Source organism: Onychostruthus taczanowskii, unplaced genomic scaffold (genome assembly GCF_017590055.1).
Source record: "Onychostruthus taczanowskii isolate IOZ18803 unplaced genomic scaffold, ASM1759005v1 scaffold40, whole genome shotgun sequence".
Lineage (NCBI taxonomy): Eukaryota > Metazoa > Chordata > Aves > Passeriformes > Passeridae > Onychostruthus > Onychostruthus taczanowskii.
The window spans coordinates 1789810-1805094 of record NW_024501460.1 but is presented as its reverse complement, the minus strand read 5'-3'; the positions used below and the strand labels follow the sequence as shown (position 1 = coordinate 1805094).

At 38.5% G+C, this 15285-nt stretch overlaps 1 protein-coding gene across 5 annotated transcripts in view; it reads left to right on the top strand.

Moving 5' to 3' along the window:
• Window positions 1-15285, top strand: part of NUP153 (nucleoporin 153) — a 43677-nt gene that overhangs the window by 25568 nt on the left and 2824 nt on the right. For 4 of the 5 annotated variants that reach the window (XM_041413229.1, XM_041413226.1, XM_041413228.1 and 1 more), the window contains 11 exons: window positions 439-491; window positions 3004-3142; window positions 4746-4883; window positions 5249-5341; window positions 5570-5660; window positions 5962-6081; window positions 7737-8351; window positions 9789-9983; window positions 10585-11427; window positions 12007-12366; window positions 14013-14285. In XM_041413229.1, the coding sequence (XP_041269163.1) occupies window positions 439-491; window positions 3004-3142; window positions 4746-4883; window positions 5249-5341; window positions 5570-5660; window positions 5962-6081; window positions 7737-8351; window positions 9789-9983; window positions 10585-11427; window positions 12007-12366; window positions 14013-14285 (2920 nt within the window). The remainder of the gene's footprint in view (window positions 1-438; window positions 492-3003; window positions 3143-4745; window positions 4884-5248; window positions 5342-5569; window positions 5661-5961; window positions 6082-7736; window positions 8352-9788; window positions 9984-10584; window positions 11428-12006; window positions 12367-14012; window positions 14286-15285) is intronic. The other variant, XM_041413225.1, reaches the window with a different exon arrangement.

Here is a 15285-nt window from a genome sequence, read left to right as displayed (position 1 = left end):
CCTTTACATATGCTGCTGTTCAGAAAGCTGATGGAACATGCTGATGTTGTGTATAAAATGTTTCAGGTGAACTGCGAGATTTCTAGCAATTACCAATTCAGATTGCTTTTTTAATTGCCCATTCTGATCACTTTGGTGTCGATGGAGTCCTTGATAAACTTTCCTTAAAACAATACTGGTATCTCTTTCAGGGAAAAAATCACCCATGGTTTCAGTATTATTCTGTATGTAAAAATGACCAGGTATTAAATATATGGGCTGAAGATTAGGTGGATAGTCAGGGTAGTTAGGGAACAAGCTTAAGCAGATGAGGTATATTTAGTGGTATAAATAAAATAACCAAAACAGCACAAAATGTGTGTTTGGTTGTCTTCTCTTTGTGTTTTGTTTATAAATATATTCAGATAAATCTTGAAATAAATAAAACTTATTTTGCAGGATATGATGGAGGAGAGTTTTCCTGCAGAAAAGCCTGTAAAATCATCTGAAAGGTATGGCAAATCTATTAATTTAAAACACTTGAAAGAAGAAAGGCCCCCCCCCCCCTTTTGTCAGTACACTCTACATGCTTGCTTTCTTTTGGAGGAGCAGGAACAGTTCTCAGTAAAAGGGAACAGAAAAAGTGAAAAAAAATTGTATTGTGAGAGAGTTTAACTACTTGTGTAACTTGGTGTTCATTCGGGGAGCAGCTGCTAGTTTAAGGTAATTAAATAATTACTTGGTGTCTGTAGGCTTTGTGTCCCAGGAATCTCTTTCTGAAAAATTCTTTATAATGTGAAGTGTCTTACATTTCAGGAGTAAATTCAATTTTTAGGGTTTTTTGTGGTGTTGGTTTTGTTTGTTTGGGAAACTGTTTGTTCTCATTATTTATTTATTTATTCATACAAAAACCTAAAGAAGGATTGGTTTTTTTAATCTTCCTTACAAAGGCACTTGTCTGCTCTGTGAGTTTGCATGAAAAACAGAAGCCCTTTAGAGTCATCTGAAGACAAATGCCAGCTTGTCTCTGAAAAAAAAAAATCCGGGAGAGTTAATAATTGTATTTCTTCTTGAGGAGATTGTCTTGCATTATGCTGCTTGCTCAGAATAGAATGACATGAGATAATATTGATGACTCTCCCTTCTGGGGAACTAATCTTTTGGGTGAATTAAGGCACTGTGTGCTCAGAAGATACCCTTTTTTTTTTTTTTTTAAGATTCAAACTTTTCAGATAACAGTATTAGGGAATCTCCTAATGTGTTGGCTCTGTGTTCTTCTTCCAAGCAATTCTTACATTGCCTTGGGCATTCTTTGGCTTGGAAAAAACCCCAAAGCCGACCCTTTGTTTTACAGTCTAATAGTTTGGCTTTACAGGAACCATCTTTGGTTTTGGCAGGGGTGCTAACAGGTGTTAGGTTTTAATTGTGGGTATTCAAACTGTTCTAAGTTTTCTTTGGTGCAATTCCTTTTTCCATGTAGAAGGGAGATCCAGGAAACTGATACTGCTTTTCATTTGTTCCACAAGTTCTACTGCTGTGTTTCTGCTTTTGACTTAATACTAGATGGTCCTTTTATTTTAACTCTTTCATAAAGCCAATCTCTATTGATTGTCATGCTGTGGAGAAGGAATACAAACTAGTAAGGGCCAGAGTCTCTTCCTGCAACTAAACTGCAATACTTTGGTACATCTCTGTTCAGTCTAACAAAGGCTGTTTAGTTTTTAAACCCGCGTCAGAACTGTAGATTGGACTGACTTGCTTGAAGACAGAACTGTCTTTGCCCCTTAGAAACTGACAAGTGTTAACAGAAGAGAGGAATATGGACTATCATAGACATGCTGTAATTGTCTGAGTAAAGGTTTATTTTGACATGAAATTTTATTTCATAATTCAAATTGATTGTCACTTTGGATTACAGAAAAGTTTGAGCATATGGCCTTAAGGATCTGGTTTCCTGTCAGTGGTTACAGTGCTGAGCAGATGTTTGCAACTATCTGAGAGGTTTAGACCAATTCTTTTCCTCAGTCCTCTAGACACTTGACCTGGTACCTTCCAGTGTCATCCAATGTACTTTTGTAATGACGGACTGATTGGCTGCAGGATAAACTTGATATAGTAATTCTTTTCAAGGATACTTATCATAATGCCATGCTACTTTTTATTGTTATTATTCCTTAGTTCACTTCTATTTTGGGATGTGGCTTTGGTTTAGTTTGATTTCTCGTTGTTGAGTGGGGGGGTTTGTGTGCGTGGGGAAGTACACATTTGTTTGTTTTGAGGTTTTTCTTTTGTTTTTTGTTTTAATCCCACTTGGATTAGGGAGTCTTTCTGGTTTAGATCTAGGTTTTTGTAATGAACAGAGAAATGCCTTTGTATGCCTTACAAAAGGGATCTGTATTCATGTCTAAATAGACTTCTGGAATGTTGGCACACCCAAACACCTCTTCTGCTGATGGCCTCAGGAAAGCCAGAGCTGCTTATGCAGCTTCTGTCATATTTTCTTGCCACACAAGTTTAAGCCTCTCAAATCCATAAGAGCTGTTGGCAGCATTTCCTGTGGGCACACGCGCACGCACACGCCCGCCCATGCTCGTATATTTTTAGTTATTCTTTTATGTCCCTTCAGAGATACATGTTCATCACAGAATCAGAGAACTGGCAGTCAAAATTTCCACTGTCTGGACTATTAAAAGCAAACATTAGAAATAACAATCTAAATCAGTTCTTCTATTTCAGGTCTTCTGGCTTAGTCATTACTCATTTATGGATGTTGTTTTTTATGTATGTTATTGTCACTGCTGCTCTTATTCATCTTGTGCTGTTTTGAACACCAGCTATTTACCAGCATTTAGGAACTTGTGGGATAGTTTTTTCTGATTCTAATTAGCACACGACAGTTCTAGAATTAATAGTGGCTATAATAGCTTGAAACAGTTACTTGATAAATTTTGGAGGTTTTCTCCTTTTCTTTTTTCTTTCTTTTTAATCCCCTTCCTCAATCTATGTATTTTTGTTCTGTGCCAGCAATTTGAGCTACCCCAAACTTGATACTCCTGCATCCAACGGCCTGTCTTCAGGAGGAAGGATGGATAGTGCCTGTGGCAAGATGAGAAGGGAAAGGGAGCGATACTGTGCATCAAGACCTGCACAAAACCAGCAACTGGTAAGGGTCCCTCAGGTTAATTGATCTCACTGTGATTACTGAGATAAGTAGCTTCATTGCCTCTTAGTATTTTACAGTAATGCCATTTCAGTTTTGTGGGTGTTTGGCTGTGGGTTTCAGAGCAGGCTCCAGTTCAGTTATCTGTATAAGTGCTTCAACTTTGGTTTTATATTTTTAAAATCTTTCATTGTATTTTCTTGGATATTCTTCATGCGATAAAATTTCTTAGTAGTTGTTGAATGAATAAATTAGGTAGAGGTTTGTAGAAGTTTTAGAAAGGAATGAAGTGCAAAGTATCAAAAAAAAGGGGGTTTTTATTTTGGTTTTTTTTTTATATGTAAGTCATGTAGAAAGGTAAGGGCCAAGAGCCTGAGGCAGAAGACAGTGTTTTGCATGTTTGCTAATAATCATTCACAATTGTTGGCACTTGATCAAACTCCTTGTGAAAGGGATTTTTTTTGTTGTTTTAATGGGGAAACTCCATTTAATGCAATGATAGTCCTTATTGTCCCAAGGATTCGTTTTCTGCCTGAGTGTTACATAAGCTGCCTACTACTGGATCTTAAATCTAAAGAGGTTAATTCAGTCTTCTGGCTGATGCAGAATGAAGAAGTAGTAAATACTGGAGAATGTAACAGAAATGGTCTCAATATCAGATCTCTGAAATACATAATCTGTGAGGTACATTAAATGTCTGTAGTAGCAAAGTGCATCTCTGCTTGGTCACTTCTGAGTAGACATTGATACTAGTGTTCAAATCCTGAAGAGATTGGCTATTCCCAGTTAAACTCTATCCAATATAATCTTGGTAATCAAAGGGTTTAAAAGACAAGGGTAAGAGCAGAAGTTTCTAAGGTACACTGATTTCTGAATTTTAAATTTGCATCCTGATACATGATACTGACTAGATGTACCAGAGTATGATCCTGTATGTCACTCGTCAGGGTTTCATTTTTGACTTTCTGTGCTTTGGTTTGGTTCAGGGGTTTTGGTACTCAAAGGAACATACATCCTTCCTAAAATACTATGTTTTTCTAAGTTCAAGTGACTTCAGAGACTTTGTCAGCTGTCCTACCTCATTTTGCAAGAGGAACACTTTCTTACTTGCCATGGAGTTGTGCTCTTAATTAAAGAGTTAAGGGAATAATAGAATCCTAGAATGGTTATGTCTTTCTAGATCTTTAACTGAAGGACAAAACCAAAAACAAATCTTATCTGCACTCACTCTCTTCTGATTCAGGTAACAATTTTGAGCTTACTTTCAGTACTCTTACTGGAGAGGTGGTGGATATAGTATCACATAGAAACTTGCCTGCCATAAATAAAAATGATGTGGCAGACTTAAGTGGAAGGTTAGGATTCCTTTTGAAAACATGCTTTGTCTGTAGGTCTATTTGTTACATTTAATTTTTGTTAAGAAGCTAATGGGGGGACAGGATAGGATGGTAGTAGGTCTACTGAAAAAGAAAAACTGAAATTTACAACTTTTTATCGAAAGAGAAAGATTAAAATCTAAAACTTCTCTAAAGAAAGTGAAAAATTAAGATTTTTCAGCTTCTTTAAAGAAAAAATCAAACTAACAAAAATTAAAATTTGCACTTAGGAGATGGAGCAAGAAAAGCTACCTGAAGTACCCCTGCCCATCAGTACTGCATCGCTGCCAACATTCAACTTCAGTTTCCCTGCCAGTAGTGCTGTCTCCTCATCACCCAGCATTGTTTCAAAAGCAGTGATGAACAAGGTAAATCTTTCGCTGTATACTGTGAATACTTGTTCAGGGTGAGTATACATCCTTCTTGCTGTATGTTAACTTTTTCTGTGGTGCTCGTGAAGCTAACTAACCTGAGTTTTAACCTGTTGAATTAAACAGGGTTTTATTCAGATCCAGGGGGTGGGGAGGATGACATATTTTGATATGGCTTCTATCTTACACACTCACTTGCAAGCTTTCTCTTAGAACTCTTAGCTGTGGATCAGAAATATCAAACATCAGATTTCCCAACTTCACTGCAGAATATGTGTTAGATAGTGAATTCACGTAGCTGCTGTTGTTTCATTGGGATGTTTTTCTCTTGGGTACAAACCTTAATTCTTTTGAAAATACAGGTACAACCAGCAAGTAATGTTGGCAGTCCTGCATTTGTATTTTCATCTCCAATTGTGAAATCTACTGAGGTGGAAGTGCTACCTCCCTTGTCTGTAAGTAAAATAAATCCCAACGTTTTCTCAAGGCTTTAGTAGAATACTGTGGAACAGTAAAGCAGAATTGGCCCTGGTAAGGTGGCAAACAAATATATAGGTTTCTGATTTGTAATTTTTCATCCTGCACCCACCAAAAGTCTGAAGACTGGGTTTCAGATTATTATTTGTGTGTGAAGCTTGATTAAAATTTCTTAGAATCTAAAAAAAACCTCTCTTTTTTTATAGCAAATTAAGTTTACATTTAGTGTTCCTGTTGTAAAGTCATCGGAGCTTTCTGGATCCACTGATACACCAGTGACATCCATCCTTAGTCCAGGTAACAAAAATTCTAGCATTTCAAACAGAGTGCTAATTCTCTCTCTTTTTTTTTTTTTTTTCTAATGTTAGATAGTTAATCTGTCGTTTCTAAGCTTGTTACAAATTCCAGGCAAAGTGTGTTCTTTCAGTGACAGGTCTGCTTTTAATCAGATTATAACTATAAACTCTTGTAAATAAGGTTAAATTTTGAAGCTTCTTATTTAAGAAGAATGAAGCGTGGAAATTCTTGTTTCTAGCAAACATGAATGTATTCTAAGTGGATTTCTTTGTAAGAGGTGGGTTTTGTTTTATTTTTAAAGGTAGTGCCACTGTAAACAGCACCAGCAATAAGAAGGAAGAAGAAGAAGAACATGATGGGTTCTGCAAACCTGCTAAGTTCTTAAAGCAAGGAAGTGTGTTAGACATTCTAAACAGCCCTGGTGAGATAATGAACTCTTTAAAAAAATATTTTGCAGGGAATACACTTGCATATAGCTGCATTGATTTTTAAAAACCCCAGCACAATGGCAACCAAAAAAACCCCCAGACAATTTGTCACCGTTAAGGCAGTGTCAGCAGTAAACACAGAATTAAATGCTGTATCTTATGCTTCATGCCCCCTTCTGTTATAAGGGGCTTTCATTGCTGATGGGAAAACTGCAGCTCCAAACCAGATGCGCTGCTTCTCCTTTACAAACTAGGTTGTAATTCAAACTTTGAATTAGTGTAAAAAGAGTTAGTCAAAGAATAAGTGTTTTGTTTAAATAAATAAAATGTATGTGATAGGAAAGGAAATGTTTGTAAAATGCATTACACACATTCCTCTCTCACCTTCACCATCTCCAGAAATTAAGAATGGTAAATATAATTTCATTCCTAAAGGTGTTTCAGAAGTTGCATATCTTTTGACCTTAAATGACTATGGGTTCAGATGTAAATTTTAAGTAGCAGTGGGCTGTCTCACTTTAAAAAAAAAAGGTTTTCAAGTAATTGTGATTATTTTCAACTGTTGAGTAAAAAGTGTAGTTGAGTAAAGTGTGTGTAGATGATGTTTTTTGTTTTAGGAAAAAAGGACTGAATTGAACTTGATCCTTCCCATAAGCTTTGAGATACAGCAGGACTTACTATGAAATCTGTGTGCAACTTAAGACAGTGCCTATTTTTCTGTTGGGAAGAGCTAAGTGAGACAAAATACACTGTGTGTTTTGTCTAAGGAAAGACCTGTGGGTGAAGTGGCATTAGTTTTCTTTAGCAGTTTAACAGAATCAGGTTCTAAATCCACACTGTTCGAAGATTTCACTTCTAATATGAAAAAACAATCCCAAAGCAACACTAATAATAACAATAAAAAGAGAAACTCTGTATTTTAGCTTTACACTTAAACTGTGCTAATATTTAAAATGTGTTGCTATAGCATTTTTGTCAGTGTTTCCATATTGGTGGTTCTTGTTTTCTGAAAAGTTTGCACCTTTAAATAAGAGTTGGCCTGTGCCCAGTGCATTTTGAACAAAGTTTATAGGAAAAAAAATTGTGTGTTTGTCTTAATTTTTATTGCTTAATTATTACTCAGTATTTGTGGGGTAATACTGTGTGGATTGCTGCTCCAAGAACCAACTGCTATACAGCTACTAAGTAAATGTGAGTCATCTACTATGGCAGAAATAGCTTTAGAAATTTGATTTGATTGGGCATGGTGTCTTAAAATGAAATTGGATTGTTTCCAGTTGGTGACAGATCATCAGCTTTCAGTTTATACTTGAAAGCATTCAGCTTTCAAGTATAAACTGTTTGTTTATACTTGTATCTACCACTGTAGTGGCAGATACAAATGAGATTTGTATTTAAGACTTCCTTGGACGTGAAGAGTTAAATCAAGCTTTAAATAAGTGTTCTGTCGTGTCCCAGCTCGGCATATGAAATTTCATCCCTTTAGATATGATTTCCGTGGACTTCCTCTTGCAGTTAGTTGGAATGTATGGTTGTAACCATTGACGCTAGGTTTACATTTGTGCTGTCTAGTATTGTAAGTAACTTCCATGTAGCCAGGGTACAGCTTCATCAGTAAGACCTCTCCTTTTTGTTTTTTTTAAACTAGGCTTTGTGTCTGGGAAATCACCCTCCTCTTCATCTGCACAGCCTGTTACGAGCACAGTGGTCTATACAAGGCCCGCAATAAGTAGTTTTTCTGCAGGTAAAGACGCCTCTAAACAAGCGTCCTCGTTTTGGCAGTCTGACACAAATGACCCGTGTCTGCAGAACAAAACCACAGATGGCAAATGTGTAACATGTGAAGCTGCTAAAGTGTCCACTGTCGAGAGTACGAAGCAGACCATCAGTGTGAGTCCGTGTGTCTCCTCCAAGACAGCAATCCCTGCAGCGGCTCCACTGGGTTTTGAAGACAAGTTTAAACCGGCACCCAACACATGGGATTGTGATACCTGTCTGGTCCAGAACAAACCTGAAGCTACAAAATGTATAGCATGTGAGACACCAAAGCCTGGAACAGGAGTGATGCCTGCTCTGACAATGCCAGTTGTCACAGAAAACTCGGTGACAGTGACATCCACCTCCAGCAGCACTGGCACAACAGTCACTCTGGGGTTTGGAGACAAATTTAAACAGCCAAAAGGCTCTTGGAACTGTTCAGTGTGCCTTTTACAAAATAAGGCAGAAGACAGCAAATGTGTAGCTTGTCAGTCTGAGAAACCAGGTTTGTTCTTTTCTTCTCTGTTGTTTCAGTCTTAGTCTATGTGCGTTTTTTAAAGAATAAAATATGTTGCACATAAAAAAATATTTTGAGCAGCATGGCTGTATGCCAGGCAGGATGGATTAGTGGCTCTCTGCAGGAATGGTTGCAGGCACTTTGGAGGTCTCAGCCCAGATTCCAGCCTGTCACATGAGTTGAACTGATTGTCAAATGTGTTAGTGCAGATCTGAACTGAAGCAAATATACCCTGCTTTATGGCTAGTTAGGAAAGATGACTAAAATGGATGCCTTGATTAACATAAAACCAATTGACTCATTTTTATTGGGGGAAAATGTGCACTCTTTGCAAGGAGCTAAAAACTACTGGATTTGTTGGGGTTTTGTTTTCCTCTTTCAAAACATAGGTAGAAGCAGTATTTGCACAACATGTGTTAAAATGTCTTCAATTAGCATTTGTGTGGAATTGAGCAGGGGTATGAAGCCAGATTCCAAGTCAGTGTAGTCTTTAGCTAGTTGTCTTGTGCTAAAACAAAACCATATGTTCAAAATTTCAAAGTTACATTATGTTTGTAAAGGGGACGAGTGAAGCAGGTAAAATGGGAGGACATAAATTCACTGGATGTGCTGTGGAAAAGAGCCATTCCTGTCTAGGAAACGTTACTGCTTTGAATTTGAGAAATTACCTTGTGTCTCTGTCTTGAGTGCCACCCTCAGTGGTTCGTTGTAGGTGAAGAATGCAATTACGTGATGCTTTTGTGCCTTTGGGATGTCTGCTTCACTCCTGACACTTGTGAAGCTGAAGTTTGCTCTCGGGGTGCACCATCAAGTGCCATTTTTTCCTTTACAGGGTAGAAAAGTCAGAGGGCAAGTGTTGGATTTCACACCTCAGCAGCAGTAGGTTTCTACTGCTGTTGAAGGCAGTGTAGCTTGTGTGGTGAACACAGACTTGTGGGTTTGGAAGCTTTCAGTTCCTTTTTTTCTTTTGTTACTATATAGTTTGAATGTGTCCTGTCCTTGTGACTTGCTGATGAATCATTCTAGTAAATTCTCACACTTGCGTCACTTGACAGTAATTATTAACTTGAGTGATGCTAAGTTTGACTACTGGTAACTGGTGTCACCAGGAATTCTTCTAGTAATTCTAGTTCAGTACAGCACCTGTAATTCACATCTGAAATAGGCTGAGTTGCTGTATTTTATGAACTGTAGTTGCTGTTTAAATGTCACTGGTTCAATTTGTTCCTGAATTCATATGTAGATTATAAAGAAGAATCCAGGTGTGTCTATTGTTTACATTCTCAGATTGTGTTTGACTCAAATCAGCTTGTAGCTTGATGGTTTTTTACTGTTACATTTGTGTGCTTTGCAATTTAGTGAGCTTTTCTTAAAAGTTTTGTGTATGATTTAAGCAGGATCGTTAACTATCTTCTCCTTTCTCAGGGAGTTCAGTGCCTGTGACCAGTAGCAGTGTTTCTGCATTTTCTGCTTCTTCTGGAGGTTTTCCGGATTTAGACAAATTCAAGATGCCTGAAGGAAGTTGGGAATGTGAGGCCTGCTTGGTCCAAAACAAAGCAGAAGCCACAAAATGCATAGCCTGTCAAAGTGCAAAGCCAGGCACCAAAGCAGAGCTCAAAGGTAATACTTACTGAGAAGAACAAGGATGTGCATTCTGCAACTTTTTTCCTTCTTTTTTTAAGTACTGTGATTTTTCCTTTGAGTATGGCAAAACTGTCCATTTGTTGTTTAGGAATATTGCTTAAATAGGATTTTGTGCATATGTTTGCACACCCATTTTCCATAAAAGGATTGGGTTTTTTAGAGGAAAGCTTGTGACAGTGACATAGTTGTTTGTTTCAAGCCCTTATGTGTGTTGTTCATTTGGAGTTTAGACAAAACCATGGTCTTTCAAAGAGCTCAGCAGTGTGCCTTTCCAAGCCAGGTGCTGCACAGAAGAGCACCATTGCAAAAAGATACCTGTAGAGAGGAAGTGTGGAGTTTCCTTACTTATCTGTCGGGGAGGGGGGGGGAGGGTGTTTCGTTTTGATTGCAAAAAGATACCTGTAGAGAGGAAGTGTGGAGTTTCCTTACTTATCTGTCGGAGGCGGGGGGGGGAGGGTGTTTCATTGGACAGTTTTTACTCCAGGAAAGCTCAAGACTAGAATCCCATCCATGTGGCTAAAGCCTGCATGTATTACATCATATATTGCAAACTTGACGTTGTTGTTTATTTCTGCAGGTTTTGGTACTGCTACTGTGTCTACAAATGCTGCAATGCCATCATTTACGTTCGGCGTCCCATCATCATCCTCTGAATCTTCTCAAACGTTAAGTAGCGCAGGAAATTTTAAATTTGGAGAACAAAGTAGCTTTAAGTTTGGCATTGCATCCGAATCTGCATCGTCCAACACTGTGACTGGAGGATTTAAGTTTCCTACTGGTTCAGGGAACTTCAAATTTGGAGTTTCTTCCTCAGACTCTAAATCAGAAGACAGCAAAAAAGAAAGTAAAAGTAACAGCTTTACTTTCGGACTTCCATCCGCAAGCAGTCAGGCTCCTTCAACATTTCAGTTTGGAACGACGAGTCTGGGACAGCAGGAAAAGAAAGAGGAACCAGTCTTGGGAGGTTTTGGTTTTGCTGCAAGTTCTACTTCTTCCATAGCTACTAATGAGAATAAAACTGGAGTCGGTGGCTTCACTTTTGGAACTGTGGCAGAAAAGGATGCAGCATCACCTGCTTTGCCATTTAAGAAGTCAGATGAGAAAAAGGATGAAACTGTTTCAACGAAAGGAGGCTTTTCTTTCGGCAGTGTGGAGTCTGCACCTGCCTCACAGTTTGTTTTGGGAAGGGCAGAAGAGAAGCAGGACTCTGTCACTTCTGCTGGTCCGTTAGCATTTGGAAAGAAAGCTGACAATGAGGAGTTAAAGGCACAGCCTATCTTTTCATCTGGGACAGCTGAGCATACCAAAGAGGAGAGCACAGCAAAACCTGTATTCAATTTTAGTTTTGGTAAACCGTTGGAAAAGGAGAATGAGCAGGCAAAGGCACCTTTTGCCTTTGGGGCACCAACCAGTACTTGCGGTAAACAGAACATCTTTTGCCTTCACTTCTCTGCTCGTGTCTCTCAAATAATACCTCTGAGGCTGTACTGGACAACATCTATGGGATTGATACACTACCTGCAGCCTGTCTTTGGTTCTAGTTGTTGATGTGTAGGCAGTTATGTGGCAATTTCTTTGTAGATTTAAGTGAGTTTTAATACTATGTTTAGACAAAAAAAAATAGCCACACCTTAAGGAACCTGTATTACTGCTTGTGTAAGCACAGAAGTTGTACTGTCTCAGTAGCAGCTCAGTTGGTGATACAATCTGTAATATGGCACAGTATAGAGGCCTCATACTAGTGTTGTGTTTTATAGTGAAAGGGAAGAAGAGAGGGAATATCTTCTTTCCATCTACTTGCAGCTGTGCTGCAGTTTCTCTACTGCTATAAAGGTGCAAAAATTACTTCATAGATATTGCGCAGTTTTGTATCCTTTAATTTGTTGAAAGTTTGCAGTGGAGGATTGAAGTTTTTCAGTGATGGCTGCTGTGTGAAAAGTTCTTGGTTGTTAAACTCCATTTGAGTGACTCAGTAGTAACTGTTGTTTCTTCCTTTCAGATCAAGGAGCATCCTTCAGCTTCTTGAGCTCCAGTTCCTCCAGCACAGTGGTACCCACCACTTCAGCCAACAGCAGCAGTGTGTTTGGCAGCACCCTCTCTTCCTCAAACCCTCAGCCAGTTCCCACTCCCTTTGTGTTTGGACAACCCAGCAACACTGTGACCAGCTCTGTTTTTGGCAATCCTGCAGAATCTGCAACATCTCAGTCTTTTGGCTTCTCTCAAGAGAACAAACCAGCAACCACATCTTCCAGCACTGGCTCGACTCTTACTCCGTTTCTCTTTCGTTCAGGAGAGAGCAGTACCAATGCAGCAAATTCAGGATTTACTTTTGGAGCCGCAACTACGTCAAATTCAACAGGTATGTTTTAAATAGCTGTTTCAACAGGTATGTTTTAAATAGCTGTTCTTCTCATATTCTCGTTTTATTTTGTGCAGTAGCCTAAGGAGATGCTGTTTCATGAATATTTTACTTCGGAAAATGTGCAGGCTAAATGCATAGAAGTAGAGAAAAATACTGAGGATTTATATTCAGCAATGTTAATTTGGGCTCATTTTTCTTCAGTGTGGGAAATACAGTTTAGGAATGAACTGACACCACAGTTGTTTTGTGTAAAGGACAAACCTTTACTGGATTTCAATTTGTACAGGAGCTTTTCACCATGGGAATGATAATTTCTTTCTTCAGTCACTGTTAGTCCAGTGTTTACAGTTAGAAGTCAATGAATTACAACGTTCCTGCTTTTGCACTTCTATACCTAAAACTCTGATTTCCTGGAAATAATGTCAAGTTTTGCCAAGTCCTTCCCTCACAAGTAGATATAAAGGGAGTACCTCAACGTGCAATTAATGCTGCTTAAGGGTTGGCTTCTACTAAGTCGTATGGCCAATGCATGTTAATTTTCTAGGAATTTAGAGAAGACAGCAGTAAGAAATACAGAGTTTCTTCATGTTTTATGTGTGTTATTCCACTGCCTGAATTGCTTGAACAAATGCATGACTAAATACACCAAATTATGTGTATTCCTACGAGCCATACAGGATGTTGGAAATAAGATTAACTCTTTCCCTTACAGATTCAATCTAGTTTGATCCTGATGGCTTAACTTTGTCAGTCACGAAAGTTTAATTTGCAAACTTTTTTGTGGATCAGAAACAGAAAACAGTCCTGAATTACAACAACCAACAGATCAATTTAAACTGCTTACATTTGGTGTAATTGTGTTACTAGGTGACACCATATTTCAAATATCATCACAAATTCAGAAATCTTAAGTTTTACCATGTATCTCATCTTGGAAAGAAAGTCAGCCGTTCCAAGTTATGGTGCAGTCAGAGTATTTCCTGCTGTACGCACATTAGTAATGCTGTTTAAAATGCCCCTTTGGCATTGCAGATCTGCCATGTACTTTCGAGTCACTGTTCAGGTGAATTTCATTATTTCTGCTGGCCCTGCAGCTCAGCCGCTGGGCTGGTTCTTTGTTGATGAGAGGTGGAGAACTACTCTGCTAAACCGAGTTTTTGAGGGTTGATTTGGCCTCCAGAAGTTAATAATGGTAAAACACTTAATGGGGAGGGATGAAGCTGCTGAAAAGAAAAGATACATGTTCTCCTAGTCGTAATAAATCAGGAGCTGTATTTTGCATGTCTGAAAATCCAGTGTGAATGAATATTCCATGCATGTGGTAGAAACAGCTTTTAGTAAATACAGATAGATTTCTACAAACAGTATGTTTCAATCTGCGCAACATGAAGAGGCAACCAGTGTGTTTGAGATTTAATTTTGTCAGACTCTCATGAACACAGTGTTTCTCATGTTGCTTAAAAGAAAACATGCAATTCCTGTTGTGGCTGAGGTAGTGTCTGTTTTATATGCTCATACAATTAGTTTGAAATTAGAATGAGTATTCAGCTACCAGACCTGAGGCTTGAGAACCTTTTGTTTCTGGATTCATTCTTGAGGGTGGGAGGGAAGGGACCCATACTGACATCCCTCTTGATCCCAAGGGTCATCGTCTTCGTTTCTGTTTGGCTCTGGGCCTCCAGCGCCTGCTGCTGGCCCAGCCTTTGGCGCCGGTCAGTTATCAGCGTTTGGCCCAAGCCCAGGCTCCGGCCAGCAAAGCGCTCCAAGCTTTGGATCGCTGTCGACAACGTTGTTTTCTGCTGGCTCTCAGCCTGCTCCTTCTGCCTTCGGCTCGGTGACGAGCAGCACTCAGCCCTCGGTGTTCGGACAGCAGGCAGCCCATCAGCCAGCCTTTGGCTCTGGTACCCCCAGTGCTGGTGAGTGCCGACCATCCTCTTCCGTTTAAAGATTATATATTTTATTTTATTTTTCTTGAAGTGCACCATGAATTCTATGGAGAAAGACAACTTCGGCCTTGTTCGTGTGTTTAAATATAGGAATTGCTGTCCATAAAAATAATGGGTATAGGGTTGTCGTTTATGTCCCAGTCCTAACTGTAGAGACACAATGTGCCATGGGTATCCAGCTTCACAGTAAGCCTTCTCCACGAGAGACTTAGCAGACATGGAGGTTGCAACTCTACAACTAAATTTTGAGCTTTATTTTCTTTAGAAACCTAATGATCAAAAGGAACTGTTGAAAACAACGGAGTAATCACTGGTAAGATTGTGTAAAACAAAAGAGCAGACACAGTGCAAAATTATTATTTTTTGATTTGAGAATTGAATCAATAATTTTATTTTGTAAAATACAGTCAGAATTCTTCAGGGGTTTTTAAGCATTTATGGGTTAAGACTGTATTAAGATCTTTTTACTAATGAAGTATAAAATACCATGGGAAAGGGGCAGAGAATGAACCTTATAACTTAAGAAAGACGTGTTCTATACTAGTAATAATTAAAAAAAACCCAAAAACCAGTGCCAGAATGTCTGTTTGATATCACATCAAATACTGAAAGGGAAAAGCCTCCTTTTTTCCTCTCAGAAATTTTACAAAATAGCCTCCATTAAAAGTAGCTGATATTTTTGTACTAATCAGTAGATTAGTACAAGCAGATTAGTGCACAACACATTACTCAGTTGATCTTTCATTAATCAGGTAGCATTTTAAAGGTGACATTCTCTCTAGATTTTCTGTATTACTTATTCGTGTACTCTGATGATTGGAATGTTTGGGGTTTTATCAGACAAGGTACTGCTGGCACATTAAAGGAAAGGAAGTCCCCAGATCCATTGCATGAACACAGGAAAGTTTATCTGAATATAAATTTACAATTTAAGACTTGATTAATAAATTCAGTATGCACAGGTATAAAT